This window comes from Nomascus leucogenys, chromosome 3, assembly GCF_006542625.1.
Source record: "Nomascus leucogenys isolate Asia chromosome 3, Asia_NLE_v1, whole genome shotgun sequence".
Lineage (NCBI taxonomy): Eukaryota > Metazoa > Chordata > Mammalia > Primates > Hylobatidae > Nomascus > Nomascus leucogenys.
In genome coordinates, this window is record NC_044383.1 from 59,938,742 (window position 1) to 59,961,368 (window position 22,627).

The window sequence follows — 22,627 nt, forward strand, 5'->3', positions numbered from 1 at the left end:
GTACATCTGGAAGAGAAGGAAAAAGGGTTGAAAGAGTTGAGGGAGGGAACTGCTCTTTCCTCTTATAATACTTTTTCAGAAATTCTATTTATATAATCAGTTTTAGCCCTACTGGCTGTCTTGCCCTGCATATGGACTCCAGCAGAACTAGTCCAGGTAGCCAGGAATAAAACAGAACAGACAGTGAAACATGTTATCCTTGCTTTATATAGAATATGGCTGCCTGGGTTCTAAGTCCTGTAACATACGTTGTATAGCTGAGAATTCATTGTATATTTTGCTGGTTAATTTTCAGAATTGACCTGGCTAAATGCACATTTCTCTTAATTATTACAAGGCTAAACTGTTTTAAAAAGCTTAACTAATCATACTTCAGTAAAAGGAATTCCTTCTGCTGGTGATAAAGTTTTTGTTGTTACAGTTTTAGCCTATAATCAATGCAACCTACTAAATCAGCACTTCTCTAATTCTATGGGAAAGGACTGGTTTTTAAAATACCCAATCTGTCACGAATCTGTACTTTTATAAAATATAACAAAGCTGAATTGCTAGAAAAAAATGAAATAAACACATATGAAGTATAAATTCCGGTGTATATTACTGGATTCAACAAACAAAAAATTACGCTTTAAAAATATAATTTTAAAACATTAGGGAAAAATGAAAAAAAATTACAAAACTGTACACATTATTTAAAGTGTGTATAAGGCACATAAAGATTCCCTATGGCACTCATTAATTTTTTGTCATTTTGTAATTACAATGAAACAAAAAATCATGAGTGAAATAGTGATTTCCCATACTAAGTACCTATATGCACTCTTTGAAGAAATAAACACTATTATATAGTTTTTAATGTAAGACATGATCCTGCTTTTTGCTTGTTAACATATCTGCTTCAAGTTGAATTGACATTTCTTATAGGGCAGGGGTCCCCCACCAACCCCCAGGCCCCAGGCTGGTACTGGTCTGTGGCCTGTTAGGAACTGGGCTGCATAGCAGGAGGTGAGTGGTGGGCGAGCATTACTGCATGAGCTCTGCCTCCTGTCACATCAGTGGGGGCATTAGATTCTCATAGGAGTATGAACCCTATTGTAAACCACACACGGCGAAGAATCTAGGCTACACGTTCCTTATAAGAATCAAACTAGACCTGATGATTGAGGTGGAACAGTTTCATCCTGAAACCACACCTTCAAACCCGGTCCTTGAAAAATCTTCCACAAAACCCATCCCTGGTGCCAAAAAAGGTTGGGGACCATTGTTATAGAGGATAACTTTTATCTAGGTGCTTCATTGGCTGGGAGTGGTGGCTCACACCTGTAATCCCAGCACTTTGGGAGGCTGAGGCAGATGGATCACCTGAGGTCAGGAGTTTGAGACCAGCCAGGCCAACATGGTGAAACCCGTCTCTACTAAAAATACAAAATTAGCCAGGTGTGGTGGCACACACCTGTGGTCCCAGCTACTTGGGAGGCTGAGACAGGAGAATCGCTTGAACCTGGGAGGTGGAGGTTGCAGTGAGCCAAGATCGAACCACTGCACTCCAGCCTGGGCAAGACAGAGTGAGGCTCTGTCTCAGAAATAAATAAATAAATAAATAAATAAATAAATAAATAAATAAAGTGCTTCATTATTTTATTTTAATGACATTAAGATAGAAATCATTTTAACAAAGATATGCTGAAGGAAATGGAAGAGATTTTGAAGTAATTTTAGACTCTCAGAATATTATTTACAACTTTTATTTAAAAATGGAGCAAGTGATGCTCTATTTTCAAAATTAATCTTCAATTCTTCATCAGTAGTCAGTTAAAGCAAATCACCCTATAAATTATTTATTAAAGTTAATCTCTCAATGAAATAAATAAATTCAACATTCTAGAATTCCTATATATGCATCTTCTTTTGGTGGAAAATAAAATTTGAAATGTTTTATCAAACTTGTTAAATATTTGAAGATAATTTTTCACTGATGTAGAATATCAAGAACATCACTTGTTTCTTTGATAACTGTTGTAAAGCTATGAGAATAATATTGTAACAATCTCTAGAAACTTCAGTGTTCACTCTTTTATTTTTTCCTACCACTAAAAAACACATTACCTTATTTTTTTGCATAGAAATATTGATATTATTTAAAATACTGATGATAACAGACAAATAAGCAAGTCTATAAGACCGTTCAAATTTTATTTTTAAAAAAGTAAGAATAAACTGGTTTCTTAACTTGCAGAAACAATGAATTAATTCTATAATCCTAATATTTTTGATAAAATTTTTCTCCTCAATAACCATCATACCTCAGCATGCATGGTCATTTTCCATATTATCTCAAAATAAAATAATCTCCAAATTAACATATTAATCTTTACAAATTCACAATTTTTGCCATGTCATTAAGCCTATTGTTTAGTTCTGCTGACATTTCTTTTTAGCAAGAATTTCTCATTGAAGGAAGTTGTGTGTTGATTTACATTCTGGTACAAACTTTAATTTGTGTAACTGCTTCAGATTTTTTTTTTTTTATTTTCAAAAGAAGTCTACAAGACTTTCAAAGTCTGAACATGAACAGTAATAAAATCTGAGAAAGTTTTATAGATTTGTTCATCCTTCTGTGCGTGTTAATGCCAGAAAACGTGCCTTGTGGTTGAAAATGATGTGGTAAAGAAAGAAAGCAAAATAAATGGTTTGTTTTTAAGAAAGCCCATTATAGGTAATTAGATTTAAATGGAAAATAAGATAGAAAGTAGTATGAAGGTAGAGCATGCGGAGGACAATTAGAAATATTATAAGTCTTAAGAATAAAAGATTAAAGATTAAAGCCCATCCCACTGAATGCTGTGGGGAATTCACCTATTCCATTTTTTTTTTTTTGCTTTAGCTTTTCTGATACCAGAAATTATCTAATAAAAGTATATTAGACACACTCAGGTCATGCAATTTTGACAAAATTAAAAAGAAAGGGAATAGTGCACCATTTTTGATATTAAATTAGAAGCATAACTTCTTTTGAATTTGTAATTCTTATGCCATCCTCATTTTACTTTGTAAAGGTCTTTATTTCTATGGCAACAGCTGCAAAGAAACACACCACATTCACTTGCATAAGCTCCCAGTGAAAAAGGTTTTTAAGCCCATAGTAAGTTACCAGTACAGTATATAAAAATGTATCACCATAACCACAAGGACTTACTGATAAAACACAGGCAGGACTCTTCGTATGGTAAGACGGTCCCTTGACATTTCTTCGCTTGGAAACGATACTTTATTAGCATGCTTCAGAAACTTTATACCATTTAAGAAAAAAATAAATGACAGTTTACAGAATGTGCACAGAGACATAAAATGTGAAAATTGCCAAAAGCAATAAAGATAAGAACAATTTAATTTTGACAATATTTTACCCTGACCTCATTTGTATTATACCAATAAAACAAAGTTTTCCAAGGAGTTAGAACTGTGTTCTGACAAAACGAATTTGTGAAACAAAATAAATGAATTCAGACAAGTGTCTGATAACAGAAATGCTCTTCTAAGGTACCACTGGTAATTTAACAAGGAAAGGAGTCTTAGATAAAAGTGATAAAATGAAATGCCTACATTTTCCCCAGCAGCTTGAAAAACCTAGCAAAACTGAAATTACACTGAAATTGCAATAATAGACTTTTTCTTATCCCAAGGCCTGCCCCTTTCACCATTGTGTAGTTTCACTTCCTCTACTTTTATATTTCTCTCTACTTTTACTTAAGTTGGGCTTGCTGTTCATGAGGGAAGAAAGTAGTAGATATATCTATTGGTCTGAAAACTATCTTGAGATTAATGCCCCTTATAAACAGCAAATGTTTAACTAAATCATATCTACACTAAAAAATTCTTTCTATATGAGAAGAATGTGCATATGCAAGTGAATATGCAATAAGCCTTTATTTCTACTTTGTCTTCAGAGTGTCCATGCCCCTCCTTTCCTTTTCCTGTGTCCTCAAGGTAAAGATGCTGACCTATGTTTATAGCTGTGCCTTCCCTTTTGGCCTCTTCCGGTATGTCTGGATAATTTATTATTGCTTGCTGTTGCTTGCATCTTCAGTTTCTCCCTATTTACAGACTTCTTTGCTTCAGTTTGTAATTGTAGTTGAGTATTCATATATATATATATATACACACTTATGAGAAAAAAAGAAACAAAGATTTTCCTTGACCTCTCCCAATGTAGTCTTATGCCATCTCTCTTTACACCTCAGCTTTTGAGAATAATAGTTCATACTTCCCTGACTTTCTCAATATCTACTACACTCTTGAGATCCGTGCAGTGTCATGTCTGCCTCTATGCAACACAGACATGCTAAGAAACCAGCTTCCTTCAAGATCACCAATGGCTTTTTCTCAACCCCTATCCTACCTGATACCTCTGAAGAATTTCCTATCAGTTTGCAGTCCCCTCCCTTTCAAAACTTTCTTCTTATTCTCCCACTTTTCTATACTTCAAACGTTCTGGTTCATCTCTCCACCCCATTCCTATATACAGGTTTACCCAAATTTCAAGGTTCTACTCTCAGTTCTTTTCTTTCTAGTTTCTCCCTTGCACACTGCCCCCTCACCCCACTGTGATGGCTTTAGTTACCACCCTTAAACTGATGACTTGCTAACAGTAAACTTTGTTCTTCTACTCAGCTCACATCTTAAGGGGCTGGTGTACTTTTGATTGCAGATCCCTTCAGTAGCCCTAATGCTGTAGGCTTCAAACTGACTCATCTCTTTTAAAAGAATGTTTTCTTCAAGTGTTTTCTAGTTCATTTAAAGGCACTATCATTTCAGACTTGATATGTCAGCAATAACTTCTGAAACTTAAGTCCTTTGCCTGTTCTATGTTCATTCAATCTCCTTGATGTCATTCCCATCAGCCATTTCACTGGTTTTTATAATCATGCCCTTTATTACTTACTGATTAGACTACAAGGATAGTTTTCTTTTTTTCTGAGATGGAGTCTCCTTTGTCCCCCACACTGGAGTGCAGTGATGGGATCTCAGCTCACTGAAGCCTCTGTCTCCTGGGATTAAGAGATTCTCCTGCCTCAGCCTCCCACATAGCTGAGATTAGAGGTGCACACCACCATGCCCAGCTAATTTTTGTATTTTTAGTAGAGACAGAGTTTCACCATGTTGGCCAGGCTGGTATTGAACTCCTGACTTCAAGTTATCTGCCCGCCTCGGCCTCCCAAAGTGCTGGGATTACAGGCGTGAGCCATTGAACCCGTTCTGTGAGGTTAATATTATCAAAGTTCTTTTTAAAATCATATCTTCACTTTCACTCAAAAGCCATCAAGGATTCTGCGTCAGTGATGTGAAGGATTGTGTTTTATGTTACCTCTGTACAGGTGCAGTTGGTGCCAGGCTTGGGTGGGCTCAGTTGCCACGGGTGTTGGCTGCTACTAGCTTCTATCCACACCCATTCCTGGAGGGCTACCTTAGTCTATAGGATCTACCTGGCCTGGAGATACGGGGAAGTTACTGCCCGTCTCCCCACCCGCTGAGGGCAAGCCTCGCCCCTTGCTTGAAGGCAGGAGAAATTCTGTGGTGCTCCAGAGTGTCTTGTGAGATCAGGGAGAGACTTGATGCTCCTGAAACCATATTTTGCCTGCATTCTTCTGTTCTCTTGTCTGCTTCCCTCACTCTCTTACAGATTTCTTCTGCAAATCGCTTATACAAGAATCCCATCTTAGGCTCTGCTTTTAGGGAAGCTTGACTTAAGCCAGCTTCCATGGTATTTCACACAAAACAGGCACTCAAATGTTTCTTGAGTAAATAAATAGGCCCTCAGATCTCTCAGAGAGGCTTTTTGTTCAAATGTAGTTGCCTCACTCAGTATAGGTGTTTTTGCTTATTTTCTTCTCTTTCCTACTCTCTATTCATTAGCTCTTGTCTTTTTCTCTCAGTGTAGAGATTTTGATTTGATTGCATTTATAAGACCTTCAAATACTTTCGAAGACAAATAAACTATAAACATGATAGAATAAATGCACAAAGCTATGGAAATGTTTCTGCAGAAGATTTGGAAGACTGCATAAAACACGTGGCCAATGGAGAGTGTGAAGCAATGGCCTTCAATATGGCAGAACAAAAAGTGTAGATTTTTTCCAATGATATCTTACTCTTTTCATTGTATGTTCTATGATTGATTTCCTTAAAGTGGCATTATTATTGAATAAAAATATTGAATGCACATAAGTTATTTGTGCTTATATTATTGAATTTTATGTGCATTCAAGGTATTAAATATACTTGTAGATACTCTGCAGTCATCTTTCTCATGGTTGCATAGACACATTGCTAGCATCTCTCACATAAGAAATACAAACAACAATCCTTTCTAGTGTTCAAGAAGTGCATTGTCTAGTGATTTGAGAGCCACAAATGACACCATAATACAGTGGTCACAACATACGTTGTATACTGTTGTGAATTTAAAAAACACAATGGATAACGCTTACATACATGTACATACATATATGTATATGTTTGTGTTGGACATATTAGAAATGTCAAATAAATATCAAATTAATCTACAATAATTCACAAAAAAAAGTCCAAGTAAAAGTTTACTGGTTTTGAGGAAAATGAGAAAAAGTAGTTTCTAAGGTATTTCTGAAGAATTCAAGAGCGACTGTCAATACTACTATTCCAAGAAATTTAGAAATAAAAACACAGTACAATCTACGTACATCATGTAAAAGATAAATTTTCAACTTTTTAAAGAATTATGGCATCACATTTACTTTGCAATAGCTACTCTCTCTATAATTAAACTATAATGTATAAGAAAAACAAAAGTGCTATAAAATTAAAGTTGCTTTGAGAATTACGTGCCATTACCTAAGGTAACTCAAAATACTACAGAGTTTTACAAAGTTGAGGGCTTGATTATTTATTGGAAACATAATTTGCTGGCTTTCAAAGTCATTAGGCCATAAAAATGTTTCATGCTCCGAATGTTTTGCATTTCTGAAAACTTATCTGTTTATATTTTCCAAATTGATTAATAACTTGTGATTAATTCCTGGTTTTGGCAGCCACCCACAACATATTCACTCCATCCCAAATGGATAAATAACTTTCTACTTGACATTTCCAATGGTAAATGTATGAAATAGTTACTAACGTGTTCAGTGTAATGCTCTGAATAAAGATCCTGATGCAGGTGTATTAGCATATCGGCACTTTGGCAGAATGTGCCTTCTCCTTTTCCATTCTCTTTAAGTGTTTCTGTGGCTAAGTAGGTAATATTTATAAGACTCCTTCATAGAACACCTGTCACCAGAGTGCATTTAAAGTGCTTCCAGCTTAATCCCATAATATACCTGAGGGCTAAGTTATGATCAAACAGATAAATTTAGACTAGAGTCTTGAGTGATTTGGCTGAAGTCACAAATTGATCCAATTGCTCTCCTGAAAAAAAAAGAGCAGTTCTGACTCTCCCCCCGGTCTCTCACTGGTCAGGCATTGCTGGTTCCCAAATGTTGGTGCAGGTTATAGAGACAGAATGTGTGCTCATCACAATGTGTGGAGACCACAAAAGGATCAGCTGTACCTACCTATATTTGTCCCTTCCAGTGTGTGGCTTTAATTAGAAAAATTAAGTCAGTGATTTTTAAGTAACTTTTTTTAAAAGTTAGTAATTTGGTTAAATTCTCAATATCCCTATTTTAAAACATGCAAACCTGGGTTTCGGTGTGATACCACAAAATAGACAATGGATGTATGTTATGCAGAACAGTTAGAATAAATAGCCCTGAAGCCTTGGAGAATTGCCAATGTTTCCTGGGCCTCTGTTTTCTTATTTGGTGGGCTGGAATGATACTATAGTACCTCTTTAGATCTCAAATGTGATGATTTGATGTTCCTGAAATGGGTCCACCCTCACCTCTCCAGGCTTCTCTCTGAAGCTCTCAGCCACTTGGCTCAGGGGCTGAATGTCTCCAGTTTGAAGGAGTCCCCATTAGATGATGTGACTCTTCCACATCAGAGAACAGCTCTTGGGTCTATTCACATAAATAAATAAACCATTCAGACTCAGGGTCCTATTTGAAAATACAAAACATTTTTCCTTTACTAATCCATATAAAAGAGAAAATTTATTATGTTATTTTGTTACAGTACAAATAATGTCATTCAGCTCTCCATTTAAGTGAATGTAAGGACCTCAGCTCATTGTTGCTTTACTATTAAGTATTATTGGAACAAAATCATTGCTTACTGTATTTTTTTTCTCACTGACAGCCTTTCCAGGGCGTTTTGTCTCTTCTACCTCAAGTGCACTGCAGAGACCACTAGTTAGAGTGAAATTTACCACAAGGAGACCCAGGCACACTGTCAGTAACTAGCTGTGCTGTTTAACTTTATCTAAGGGATGGCCTGTGCTCACAAAGTCTGGGCTACATCTCTTGTTCATCTGATTTTAATTAGCCTGTGCTAGAAGTTGTTTTCCAACATCTTTTTCCTTGATTTATCTTTCCCACCAGTAAGAGAATGTGAGGCAAAAGTAAAGGATTCTCCTTGCTACACAACTACACCCTTGAAGGCATTTGTTTGACATGAACATATATTAGCCTTTCCCCCTTTTTCCTGTCTTACTACATTGCTTCAGTAACTATATTTGATCCAATTTTAGGAGACACCAAGCACCCAAAGTCCACTATGGAGCTCTGCAAACAGAGATGCAGGGATAAATGCAGATTTGCTTATTTTTATCCACCGAGTTTCATATTTGGTTTTGTAAATTCAGACAATGTATTGGAGAAAGCTCTGCAACTGTTGCTTGGGACCTGAACAGGGTACCCAATTTCCCAGTTATTCATCTAGAAATGTCAGACAGAATTAAGGATGGTATCTCTTGTAAACTCCCAAGATAATCCTCATGGAGACATTCTAAAGAAATGTCACAGCAAGTAAATAAAATACGGTGTTATCTGTAGGCCAAGAATTTTCCAACAAGCAATAAGCATGAACCAATAGTTGTAGAATACAGAACATTTAACGTGTTATTTTTAAGGTATAGGTTTACATTTATAGATGAATCCAAGCAAAAAAGATGCTTTTTTTTCTACCTATGACCAGAGTTAAAACTATTATTTAAAGTAATTTTTGACTTTTTCTTGCTAGTAATACAAATTCCTGGTGGAAGTAATACGAATTTCTTGCTAGTAATACAAATTCCTAGTAAATCCAGTCATAGTTTTAGTGAGAGCAGAATTATGAAACACTCATTGTGCATTTTAAAGGTCATTGTCAGTTTTGACACATAAAGATAAGAAGACAATCATATCACCTGTTTTAATGTGAAACTAACAAAATTACTTCCTGTAAATTCATAATTATCCATTCTTTTCTCTGTAAGACTCCTCTCTAAAATTCAAGCCTGTGTAAGGATAGGCAACTGAAGACAATTGTTAGTGGTTTCTACCAGGCCCTGAAATCATTTCATTGGAACAATGAGATCGTTTTGTAGCTGTGCAGTTGGTAACTTGGAATAAGCTATCTTAAAGTTAGAAGAAATACTCTTTCTCTTGTTTTTTTTTTGTTTTGTTTTGTTTTGTTTTTTGAGGTGGAGTCTTGCTCTGTCACCCAGGCTGGAGTACGGTGGCACAATCTCAGCTCACTGCAACTTCCACCTCCTGGGTTCAAGCGATTCTCCTGCCTCAGCCTCCTGAGTAGCTGGGGTTACTGGCACCCACCACCATGCCTGGCTAATTTTTGTATTTTTAGTAGAGACAGGGTTTCACCATGTTGGCCAGGCTGATCTTGAACTTCTGATCTCAAGTGATCCGCCCGCCTTGGCCTTCCAAAGTGCTGGGATTACAGACATGAGCCACCGCGCCCGATGAAACACTATTATTTCTTTTTTTTACTCTACTGTGAGGCAGGTTTGACCTGCATTACTGTCTTGCTGTGTTCTACAAAGTTTTCACAGAGCATGGCTAGACTACAAGGGCATAATTTCACTTGAAAAATATCCCAAGCCCCATAAAAACAAATAAGCTTAAGGAACATTTTGCTTAAGTGAGTCCTGTTGTATGTGTTGATTTCATAGAAGCAATGACTTTGATGTCCTTTTACCTAATGAGATCAATATACCCTAGCACTTATTAATAACGTAATTCATTACCTGTGCTGTCTTAGGTAACGTATATCAACCAGTTCAGAATCAAACCAAAAGAAAAACCAAGTGTAAATTTTACATGAAAATCCCAGTAAATTTACACATGATCAGCACAATTTGTTCATCAAACAAATTGTGAGGTCTCAGCTACTCCACAATGATGACACCAATCTTCATCTCTTTCTTTAAGGAAAAGGCAATAGTCTACTCTACCTTGCAGACATTTTTACATACTTAATTTTATTATCAAGTTAGATCAACACTGGGCCTCAAGCTTCTGGGGCATTGGAAAACGGGCATGGACATCTAGGTAAGTAAGATTCAGGTAAAATTTAAATAAAATAGATCCAACAGAGTAGTAGTGAAAAAAGTCATTTTATCTTAAATATTTTTTCTTGATCAATTAGACATTCTCCTTAATCAAGTACTAATATTCTGAAGCTGTATACCTACATCCCCTTCTATAAACATCTTGAGATCACTAGGCTAACACCAACATGGCATTACTCCTCATCACAGCCCTGTGGGGTAGGCGTCGTTAGCATCTCCATTTTCTGAAGGAGGCAAGTGAGGTGCAGAGTGGCTGAGGAATTCACACAAGGTCACAAAGCTAATAAGCAGTAAAGCTGGGATTTAAATTCAGGCAATCTGGGCCAGGCGCTGTGGCTCAGGCCTGTAATCCCAGCACTTTGGTAGGCCAAGGAGGGTGGATTACCTGAGGTCAGGAGTTTGAGACCAGCCTGACCAACGTGGTGAAACCTCATCTCTACTAAAAATACAAAAATTCGCCGAGCATGGGGGTGCATGCCTGTAATACTTGGGAGGCTGAGGCAGGAGAATCACTTGAATCGGGGAGGTGGAGGTTGTAGTGAGCCAAGACTGCACCACTGCACTCCAGCCTGGGCAACAAGAGCAAAACTCTGTCTCAACAATAAATAAATAAATAAATAAAATTCAGGCAATCTGGCCCCAAAGTCTGTGGTGCAACTTGTACGCTAAATTCCAAGTTGCTTGCACCATAAGATGAAAGTGGACATGCTGCTTGCCCTGCCCTCCTGTACTTTTGTAGGCTCTCAGCTCATGGAGGAAATGTGACCCAGCCCCTTTGCCATCAAGTGTGGGCTGGTGCAAAGAAACCTGACTCCAGACACAGCTTCAAAGCCAGCTTGGAGCAAGCACTTCAAGGGAAAGTAAAACCTGCACAAAAATGTTGCAAGGAGGCAATCAAGAGGATGGTTGTCCAGAGAGGGGCAAAAGGACAGGCAAAGGCGGAGAGGATAAATTGAGAGCAAGACAGGGCAGGATAGAGGGGTAAGTTACAGGGAATTTAAAGCATAAAGTTTCTGCTCAGGATCAAAATTAGGATCCAGCAACAGAGTGCAAGAGTGAGGTGTCATCTTGGTCCAACCACACAAACTTCTGTTCGCGGCAGTAACTAGTTGATTCACCAGTAAATGTCTTTTTTCAGAGACCTACAGGAACTTCTTTTAAAAAGACCAGGGTAGCTTCACGCTAACTTTGAGATTATTCAGACGTGCATTTAATGTGACTATAAAATGAAAATTCAAGGTTACCTAAAAACAATTATTGCTTTCATTATTTTTGGGTAGAGTCTGTTAGGAATATTAAGAAATCCTGCAAGGAACCTACATCTTAAATGGAATTTTTATAATGCCAGTTCTTTTGCAATGTTTCTCGTTAATATCCATGAACATGCTCTGCTACCTGAAATATTCCACTTTTCACGGAGATACTTCTCTGGGTTTCCACCCAGTTCCTGTCCTTTTCCCTCCACCACAATCTCCATTGTTTGCCTCTCCTTCCTCACAACTCATGCCCTAATTTCCTTACACATTTTCTTGAGATTTTTGTTTCCAGTGCCCTCCTCACTACTCAACCGAACTTCTCTCCACTGGCACCAATTCCAGCCACTTCTCTTATTCGCATCTCTCCACTTACTTTGTTCCAAATTTTAATTCTGCTGAACCCTTCATGAATCTAGAACTGCTCTTCTGTTGACTTCTTGGTCCTGTAGTGGCCAAGTTCTCCTGGCCTTTTTCTGCCTCATGATGGATTAAACCCCCTCTTAACTTCCAGGAAGGCTCCCCACCCCCAACGCCATTCTGTTCTCTCTCATCATGATCTGAAACATTCTCATCTGTAGCTTAGGATCAATATTCAACATTCATTGAATTCTAAAATCTATATGAATCCATAAAGGATGTAAGACTAAAAAATATGTCAACCAAACATTTTGCTTGCAGGGCTTCAAGAAGATAAAGTAAATAAATAAATAATGGCATATAAAAGATCCAAAAAATGAAAATCAGGAAGTTGAGAAATAAAAGAGCCCATAAATTTCACATACATATTGTCACAGAACATTGTTAAGGTTAAGAATAGCTTTTAAGTATAAGAAGCACATTACGTCTACATTTTATTAAATGAACACTTTATAAACTAAGATTTAGCAGCTTAAATGATAATAAAAAAATAAAATCAACTAATCAAAATGTCAAACAGAACCTTGGCGTGGTATTTGCAAAAAGATAGTGTTGCTATTATGCTTTCTGGAAACTACGCAAAGAGTTAAAGAGAAAAAGAAAAAGAATTTATCGATCAGAATCCTATGTCTTTAATAATAATAATAGCAATATTAACATGTTTCTATAATGTTTGATATTTTTCAAAGCATGTTTAAATGTGACACCCATGTTTGAAACTCACCATAATTGTGAGATATTGGTAGAGTAGTAGCTACTACCTATTTAATCATTGATGAAAACCAACTAGTTAATGATTTGTTTAAAATTAAATGTTCTGCTTTCATTAAAGTCATTATGTCTAGGAATAAAGTGCATAAAACTTCACATATTTTATGTTTCATTTAAATAGTCTTAATGATAGTCAATACCTTCTTGGTCAACCACTCATAATCAAAATACAAGAGTTTTTTAACACTGGGTAAATAAAAATGATTTTAAATTCCTAGATTTTTCTCACTATTGTTTTCTACTGCAAACTTTAGTGAAATAGAAAAATCATTGGTCTTAGCTTTCAGAATGTGCATCTGTATGTATACACACATATGTATATACACGGGCATACACGTACAAGTACATTTATATGTCTGAAAGAGCTGAGTACTCCTTAAGTATTGAGCTGAGAAGAAATGGTGGCACTCAGGTGGACCTAAATGTAAATATGTAAGAATGCTCATTTTTAAAATTCATTTGTTTCCCATTCAAGTAGCTTGTAAAGTAGAATAAATCACTGAGCATATATGGGTATAATCCAAATGCATATAATCATTTGTAAATGTGGATAATGTCAATGATACCTGCTCTAGCTACTTCTTTTGATAAATAGTGCACTTGGAAAAGAGCAGTAGCAATAATGACAAACTGCCTAAAAGTGTCTATAAGTTCTATTACATTCTTTAGTTTCTGACATTATGTTACTCTTGATAGAAGATAAAATGAAAGTAATATAAAATTATCTGGACTATACACATTTATAAAAAGAGTAAATTTACATAAAGTCGTGGTTGAACTTTACAATTTAATTTCCTTCATTATTATCATGGAAAATACATGTTTAATTTATTCTTTAATCTACTTTCTTATGAAATGCAAGCTTTGATAGGGTACAATTTTAATTTGAAGCATTATTATTTTTAAAAAGCCTCATTTAAATATTTTTTCAGTTCAGCTAGTATCTAACAAGTCTGTCATAATTATCTTACAAACCAAATCAAGAAATGTGGGTGGGAAGGTGGTAGGGTTCAAATACATTTGTACATGATTTGATTGTCACACCTTAAGGACATCAATGGTGGAAAAGATGGTAGCCTAGGCTGGTGTTACACAGGGTTGTCAGGCCCTGTTCTGTTCAGGATTTATTAACTATTTGAATGAAGACAGAAGGTAGGCTTATCAAATTTTAAAGTAGCATAAGGCTGAGGGATATTTCACTGGAAAACAGGATTCAAATCATTTTTTAAAAGCAAAAAGCCCCCAAAGAATAGAATGCTATTAGGGATTAAAATCAAGAAAGATGAAATTTAACAACAAGGATCAGTTTCTACCCTGTGATTCAAAAAGGCAACTGTACAATAACAGGCTGGGTAAAGACCTGACTTAGCAGTTTTCATTAAAATAAAAAGGGAGGTATTCAATTAGGAAAAGAGGAAGTCAAATTGTCCCTGTTTGCAGATGACATGATTGTATATCTAGAAAACCCCATTGTCTCAGCCCAAAATCTCCTCAAGCTGATAAGCAACTTCAGCAAAGTCTCAGGATACAAAATCAATGTACAAAAATCACAAGCATTCTTGTACACCAATAACAGACAAACAGAGAGCCAAATCATGAGTGAACTCCCATTCACAATTGCTTCAAAGAGAATAAAATACCTAGGAATCCAACTTACAAGGGACGTGAAGGACCATTTCAAGGAGAACTACAAACCACTGCTCAATGAAATAAAAGAGGATACAAACAAATGGAAGAACATTCCATGCTCATGGATTGGAAGAATCAATATCGTGAAAATGGCCATACTGCCCAAGGTAATTTATAGATTCAATGCCATCCCCATCAAGCTACCAATGACTTTCTTCACAGAATTGGAAAAAACTACTTTAAAGTTCATATGGAACCAAAAAAGAGCCCGCATTGCCAAGTCAATCCTAAGCCAAAACAACAAAGCTGGAGGCATCACGCTACCTGACTTCAAACTATACTACAAGGCTACAGTAACCAAAACAGCATGGTACTGGTACCAAAACAGAGATATAGATAAATGGAACAGAACAGAGCCCTCAGAAATGATGCCGCATATCTACAACTATCTGATCTTTGACAAACCTGACAAAAACAAGAAATGGGGAAAGGATTCCCTATTTAATCAATGGTGCTGGGAAAACTGGCTAGCCATATGTAGAAAGCTGAAACTGGATCCCTTCCTTACACCTTATACAAAAATTAATTCAAGATGGATTAAAGACTTACATGTTAGACCTAAAACCATAAAAACCCTAGAAGAAAACCTAGGCAATACCATTCAGGACATAGGCATGGGCAAGGACTTCATGTCTAAAACACCAAAAGCAATGGCAACAAAAGCCAAAATTGACAAATGGGATCTAATTAAACTAAAGAGCTTCTGCACAGCAAAAGAAACTACCATCAGAGTGAACAGGCAACCTACAAAATGGGAGAAAATTTTTGCAACCTACTCATCTGACAAAGGGCTAATATCCAGAATCTACAATGAACTCAAACAAATTTACAAGAAAAAAAACAAACAACCCCATCAAAAAGTGGGCGAAGGACATGAACAGACACTTCTCAAAAGAAGACATTTATGCAGCCAAGAAACACTTGAAAAAATGCTCATCATCACTGGCCATCAGAGAAATGCAAATCAAAACCACAATGAGATACCATCTCACACCAGTTAGAATGGCCATTATTAAAAAGTCAGGAAACAACAGGTGCTGGAGAGGTTGTGGAGAAATAGGAACACTTTTACACTGTTGGTGGGACTGTAAACTAGTTCAACCATTGTGGAAGTCAGTGTGGCGATCCCTCAGGGATCTAGAACTAGAAATACCATTTGACCCAGCCATCCCATTACTGGGTATATACCCAAAGGACTATAAATCATGCTGCTATAAAGACACATGCACATGTATGTTTATTGTGGCACTATTCACAATAGCAAAGACTTGGAACCAACCCAAATGTCCAACAACAATAGACTGGATTAAGAAAATGTGGCACATATACAGCATGGAATACTATGTAGCCACAAAAAATGATGCGTTCATGTCCTTTGTAGGGACATGGATGAAGCTGGAAACCATCATTCTCAGTAAACTATCGCAAGGACAAAAAACCAAACACCGCATGTTCTCACTCATAGGTGGGAACTGAACAATGAGAACACGTGGACACAGGAAGGGGAACATCACACTCCAGGGACTGTTGTGGGGTTGGGGGAGGGGGGAGGGACAGCATTAGGAGATATACCTAATGCTAAATGACGAGTTAATGGGTGCAGCACACCAACATGGCACATGGATACATATGTGACAAACCTGCACATTGTGCACATGTACCCTAAAACTTAAAGTATAATAATAATAATAAAAAAATTAAAAATAAAATAAAAATAAAAAGGGAGGAGCATTTAATTGACCATACGTAGTACAAGTCAAAAGTACAATACCAGACAAAGGAGAAGTGGCTCAATCTTAGGCCATAATAGTAGCATATTGTCTGTGGTATGGGGCGTACTTGCCTCATTTTACTCTGCCCTAAGTAAGACCACATGTTTCCAGTGCCATTCTTGACACCTCTGGAAAGCCAATGAGTGTTTTCTGGCAAAGATTATTGGCATGTTGGAGAGTCCAGAATCCATATGATAAGAGAACAAGTTAAGAGAATTGGGATTTTATTAACTTGATAAAAGGTAAACCTTAGTACAATACACCACTGACCCTCAAATATTTGTAGTTGAGGAAAGAGACTTATTTTACAGAAGGCAGAACTGGGAATAAAAAATGAGAATATCTAAGAAACATTTGGGATTAATAATAAAAGAGAACGTAGGACTACAGTCAGAAGCTCAAGTTTAGGCAAATCATCTAAACTCTCTAAGTCATGGAATGCTCATCAACAAGGGAACAGAAGTTGACAGTATCTGTATTATTTAGTACAAAGACTGCCATAAATAAGCATATGAGAAAGAACACACAAGATTTTTTGAGACTTTAAAATGGTTTGAAAATGATAATAATAACAGTAAACCACAAGAATGGGGTCCCCAGTGCTCATATGAAGCTGACCAGTTGTCATAACACTGCAGGGCTTCGTTTTACTGCGGATTGATGAAATTGAACTGCACTAGAAATAGGAGGTTATTGCTCTACTACCAATTCCAACGACGATTTATTTGCTTACTATTTTGTCTCAGTTAAAGGCAATAAATGGCAATGAGAGTTATGAAAAGCCAGCGAAGTCAATAATTTAATTTGGATAAAGAATGTAGTTAATATCCACAACCTTTATGGAATTAATAAATAGGCTGGACCTCCACAAAGATACTCATCAACTTAATTCAAAAACTAAAAATATGACCAAAGTAATGTAGATAAAATTAGGGCTAATTCATTTTATCCCAACAATACCTCTACACTTGTGCTGCCAATCTTGAAAAATATAGAATTTTCTGAATTGCAAAACCTCTGTCAAAATCTCAAATCTCAAATTTCAGCCTTTGGATAATTGATACTCTCCGTATGCCCATCTGCTTGCTATATTTCAGTTTCATTTTCATTAGTGTTCCGAAATAAGTAGCCTCTAAGTTAGTAATGCCCACCAGTTGTTCCAAGTTTACTTACCCTTTGACCCTCTTTTCCAGGTGGACCTTGGGGGCCTTGTATCCCCAGGGGACCCTATGAGGAAAAAGAGACACATGTTAATACACTGTTTCAAGTACACCTGCCTCACAAAGAATGTTGTAAAAATTAATAATTATTTTGTTGATTACAACAAACTTTTAAAGTAATTTGAGCTCTTTCAAGGTTGAACTATATAATATAATAATAACGATGAATTGCCCTTCTTTGACTGGCTTATCTTTGTAGCTAACTCCAGAAAGAAAAAAAGGCAGTCCCACACCAGGTGTGAGACCAAATGTTCACCACCAGTGAAGAACCTCATATGATTGGAACCATGTTTCAACAAACCAGCATAAATAAGTGGTAACAATATTTGCAAGCAGAAAAAAATACCTCTTTATACGTTTAAACACTATAAATAAAATTATATTTTTGGTTGAGAGTAGCTTTTTAAGTATATTCTAAGGAAATGCATGATTATAGTGTTGGCTTCAAACATGCCTACTCATAACATTGAACTTTTAATATTAAAAATATTATTTACTGCTTTCTCATAATAATATAAAGTGGTAGGGAAAATAAGCATTCTTTTTTTCAGATCATAACGAAGTCCTAGGAAATCCCAGGTATTAATCTGAAAGTCAAGTCTCCTGATTGTTATTTTAGACAGAAATTCTTATTCCACATGAAATTAAAAATGACGATATTGCCATTTAAAAAAAGCTTCAGCAGTTATGACTACTTCTTTCCTGCTGCTTCTTTCTTCCCTGATCAACCATTAAATGTGGGAGATTTCAGCCTTATTTTCTTCTCAGTCCACATTCTCTCACATTGATCTCATATATCTGTGGGCCTTGGATTCTCTAGACCAGCAATTCCCAGCTCTACAACTCCAGTTTATCTCTGAGCTGCATTCAGACCCACCACGTGCTTGATGGAGCGGCTGCTACCTCACAGGCATCCACAGTTTACCCCATCAAATGCTGAACTCAGTATCCTCCCTCCAAAACTGGATCCCCTTCCACCATGCCCCAAATCAATAAATCCATACCACACTCTCTTCATTCTCATGCCAGAAATCTAGAACTCATTCTCCACACTCAACTCTCTTAAACTTCTCTCTCACATACAGTTACAAAATCTTGTTGGCTTTATCTCCAAGACACATTTGGATTCATCCATTTCTCTCCACTCCTACTGCTCCCATATTCTTGCTCATCTGTAAGCACTTCCTAGTTGACGCTACACATTCCTCCCTCCATTCGCATCACAGCCAATCTGATCTTAAGAAAACCAGGCTTGATCTTCCCTGATTTGCCACTTGGAGACAATGCCTTGTTTCAGTCTCCTAGTGCCTTGCACTTTTTCTCTAAAGTACTTACCACTAATTCCTTTAAGTGATTATTCATGTAATGATTTTTCACTTTCACCAGGCTCTAATCTATAATAGAATCTATATCTTATTCATCATGGTATGTGCCTGTTACTGGCCAAATGACAATTCACATTGGGGAACTCATCCACTTTAATAGAAGTTTTTGGGTAAAGGCAGTAATTTTCAAAAAGTTTTCCAAATATTTACGATTAACCCATCATCTATTAAATGCCTTAAATGGTTTGAAATAAATGAAAAATCTGATAATACAAATGCCAATAAATGTAAATTTATTCCCCCTTATTTCAGAAGAAATTCTTTTGTTATCTAATTTAAAAATAATTAAGATTCATTTTTATAATATGACCTTTTTCTAAAAAGTGATGGCTATGTTGAAACTAAAATGCCAGATGTACTCATCATGATCCATAGTTACTTATTATGTACATATTCATTTTTAATTTTTTTCATATAAACTAAATTTTCTTTTTTATATATATATTTTTTATTATACTTTAAGTTCTAGGATACATGTGCACAATGTGCAGGTTTGTTACATATGTATACATGTGCCACATTGGTGTGCTGCACCCATTAACTCATCATTTACATTAGGTATATCTCCTAATGCTATCCCTCCCCCTTCCCCAACCCCACAACAGGCCCCAGTGTGTTAGTACAAAAGTGTTAGTACAAAAAATTCTGCATATGTCATCAGTTCTCACTGTTCCCCCAAATCTTTGTTACTCCTTCTCCATAATAGTTGAATGAAATTTATGTATTTTCACTCTCATTTCTTTTATCTACTTTGGGAGCAATTTAATGTTACAGGGGCATATGGAGTCTATGTTTTATTGATTTAGGTAGGAAAAAAAAACAAGGGAAAAAAGTAATCAGTTCTGTTTGTAGTTAAAAACAAAAAACAACAAAACCTGCCAAATGATATACAATCAAGTAATGTTAGATAATTAGGCCAACTTTAAAATAGCAAATTCTTAGTGTTTACAAGAAAAACAAATTTTGAATTTCAAATATACCAAGTATTAATTACAATATATTTGCAGAGAGGTGGTGTCACTTTTTTATAAGACTGACACAATCTTGGCTCTAGATTAAACTCTTCTCTCTTATCCTTAGGAAAACTATTATCATTTCATGAATAGTCAAACTAATATATAACATTTTTGATATTCATCCAAATGCTGACAGCTCATTCAGTGTTTTTAAACATGAGTTACTAAAACATATACACATCAGGGAGTACACTTAATTCTGAGCACATATAATCAAAAGTCTACTCTCTTTACTATTTAAAGAAATTATGTAGCAAAGTCTGCCTAATGCAAGAATATACTATTTGATTTGGAATGTATTTAACAAATGCAAAAAATATTTATGATAATCTTTGGTATGTGAGACTCAAGTAGTAAGATATGGTACCAACTCACATACATAAATCACTTATGGGCCTCCTAGATGTTATCATGACTCTGATCTCCTCCTCACTTTTGCTAAGTCTAGAACCCAGCTAGGGTTTTGATTAAAAGTTGAGTAAATTCTTTTTTAATCCTTGATGAATCATTCATGATTTGAATGGTCTTTCTAGCCATGTTCTCCTAATCTTCAGAACATTTTGAGCAGAGTATTGAACATTAGTTGAAACTGACAAAGCAAAAATAATTTTAATATTATCATTAGTAAAACACAGATCAATCAACTGTAGAAAAATAATATCTATTCCCAAATTAACAAGTTAAAATTCTGGGAGGATTATATATAATGATCCAGGACACTGTTCCTCCCGTTTAGTAAAGTCAGTGTATTTATCGATCACTTATTATGAAAATTACAGACATACTTAACCTCCGGTTTACGTAAATTGAACTTGGATAGAGCTCAGCATTTGTCTCAGAATCCCTCCCATAATTCTTCCTTATTCTGGTTTTGTAAAAGTCATTATGTGTATGCTTCATTTATCCTTTTAGTTGACCGTGAACTCTAGAGCATCGGTCCGCAACCTTTTCGGCACCAAGGACAAGTTTTGTGGAAGACAATTTTTCCATGAACCTTGTTGGGGGCATGGTTTCAGGATGATTCAAGCACATTATATTTTTTTGTGCACTTTATTTCTGTTATTATTACACTGTAATATATAATGAAATAATTATGCACTCACCATAATGTAGAATCAGTGAGAGCCCTAAGCTTGTTTTCCTGCAGCTAGACAGTCCCTTCTAGGGGTGATGGGAGACAGTGACAGATTATCAGGTATTAGATTCTCATAAGGAGCACGCAACCTAGATCCCTCATGTGCACAGTTCACAACAGGGTTCATGCTCTATGAGAATCTAATGCGGCCACTGATCTGACAGGAGGTGGAGCTCAGTCAGTAACGTGAGCAATGGGGAGTGGCTGTAGATACAGGTGATGCTTGCTCGCTTGCCCACTGCTCACCTCCTGCTATGTGGTCCGGTTCCTAACAGGCTGCGAACTGGTACTGGTTGTTGTCCCGGGGGTTGGGGACCCCTGCTCTAGAGGAGAGAGGCTCATTTTTTTCTAACCTCTACAACACTTATAGAAGGAACTCAAAAACACCTAGTTAGAACAATACTGAGTGTCGGTGTTGGAGAACTGGCTTCTGCTCTTTATATAATCATTTTTATTTTCAAAACTTGGACTTAAATGCCACATTGGAGAACTTTCAATCTTGTCTGTCTTCCTCAGTCTGAAGTGATCACTCTATTCTCTGATGTCTATGAGTAAAATTGCCTTATAGTTCATTTACAAATTAATCATTTACCACTGTAACAGCATCTCTGTTGTGGAACTTATTCCAATTTTTGACCAAAACCTGATACTTTACAGATTTATATAATTTGTGCAGTTAGAGAATCATATTCTTAATTACCTTTGGACACACCACACATTTGCATAGCCTGTGGATTTTTTTTCTTCTTTGATTTAATTTGCTGAAGAAAAATGCCTATCAGTGTTTTCTACTTTTTCATTTACTTAGTCTGCTATAAAAATAACTGTAAATTGAGTTATTTCTAAGATTTTGCACACATACAGATTTACCACTTTTCTGAAAGAGACATTTGAGATTGGATTTAGCATTTTCACGAGGTAAACATCTGCATAGGTCTACAAAGGTATTCATTTTCCTTTTAACACAATTCTGGACATTAAAAATATTGACAAAGAATGGAATTCATAAGGCTGTTACCTCTTTTGGCTAAGATAAAGATAAGCAAAAAATAGTCCAAGCCAGCTAACCATTTTAAGTTCCAGTGGATAGCTACTACGTGTTACATTTCACACAGCTCTCTCTGGACAATCTGCTGATTATTTAAGACAAGCTAGAGCTTATCATCATGGAAGCCCATGTAAATATTTAACTGAGAAATTACTCAGAATTAACTGGTTCAGAACAGAAGTTTGAAGTGTTTAACAAATATAGCAGATGTTTCGTAGAGTTAATAGGGCAGATTAATTACGTTTGAACACATTTTCATTTGTGAAAAGAGGCAAGATACATTTATAGCTTCTCAATCAAGAAAAGGAGCTGAAGTGAAAAAGGAAAGTTTCATTTTAAAGTATTACATGCGCTCCCTTGCCAGGAATGTTGCAGTGCATATGATACCTAATACCCACTTCAACAAAAATGTTATGCAAGTGTATTTTAAGTGTT

At 36.2% G+C, this 22,627-nt stretch overlaps 1 protein-coding gene across 1 annotated transcript in view; it reads right to left on the reverse strand.

Annotated features, from left to right (window-relative positions):
* The window catches only part of COL19A1 (collagen type XIX alpha 1 chain), a 329,106-nt gene that overhangs the window by 123,876 nt on the left and 182,603 nt on the right, over positions 1-22,627 (reverse strand). Inside the window, exon 15 of the mRNA XM_030804323.1 lies at positions 17,562-17,615. Coding sequence (XP_030660183.1) covers positions 17,562-17,615 — 54 coding nt within the window. The remainder of the gene's footprint in view (positions 1-17,561; positions 17,616-22,627) is intronic.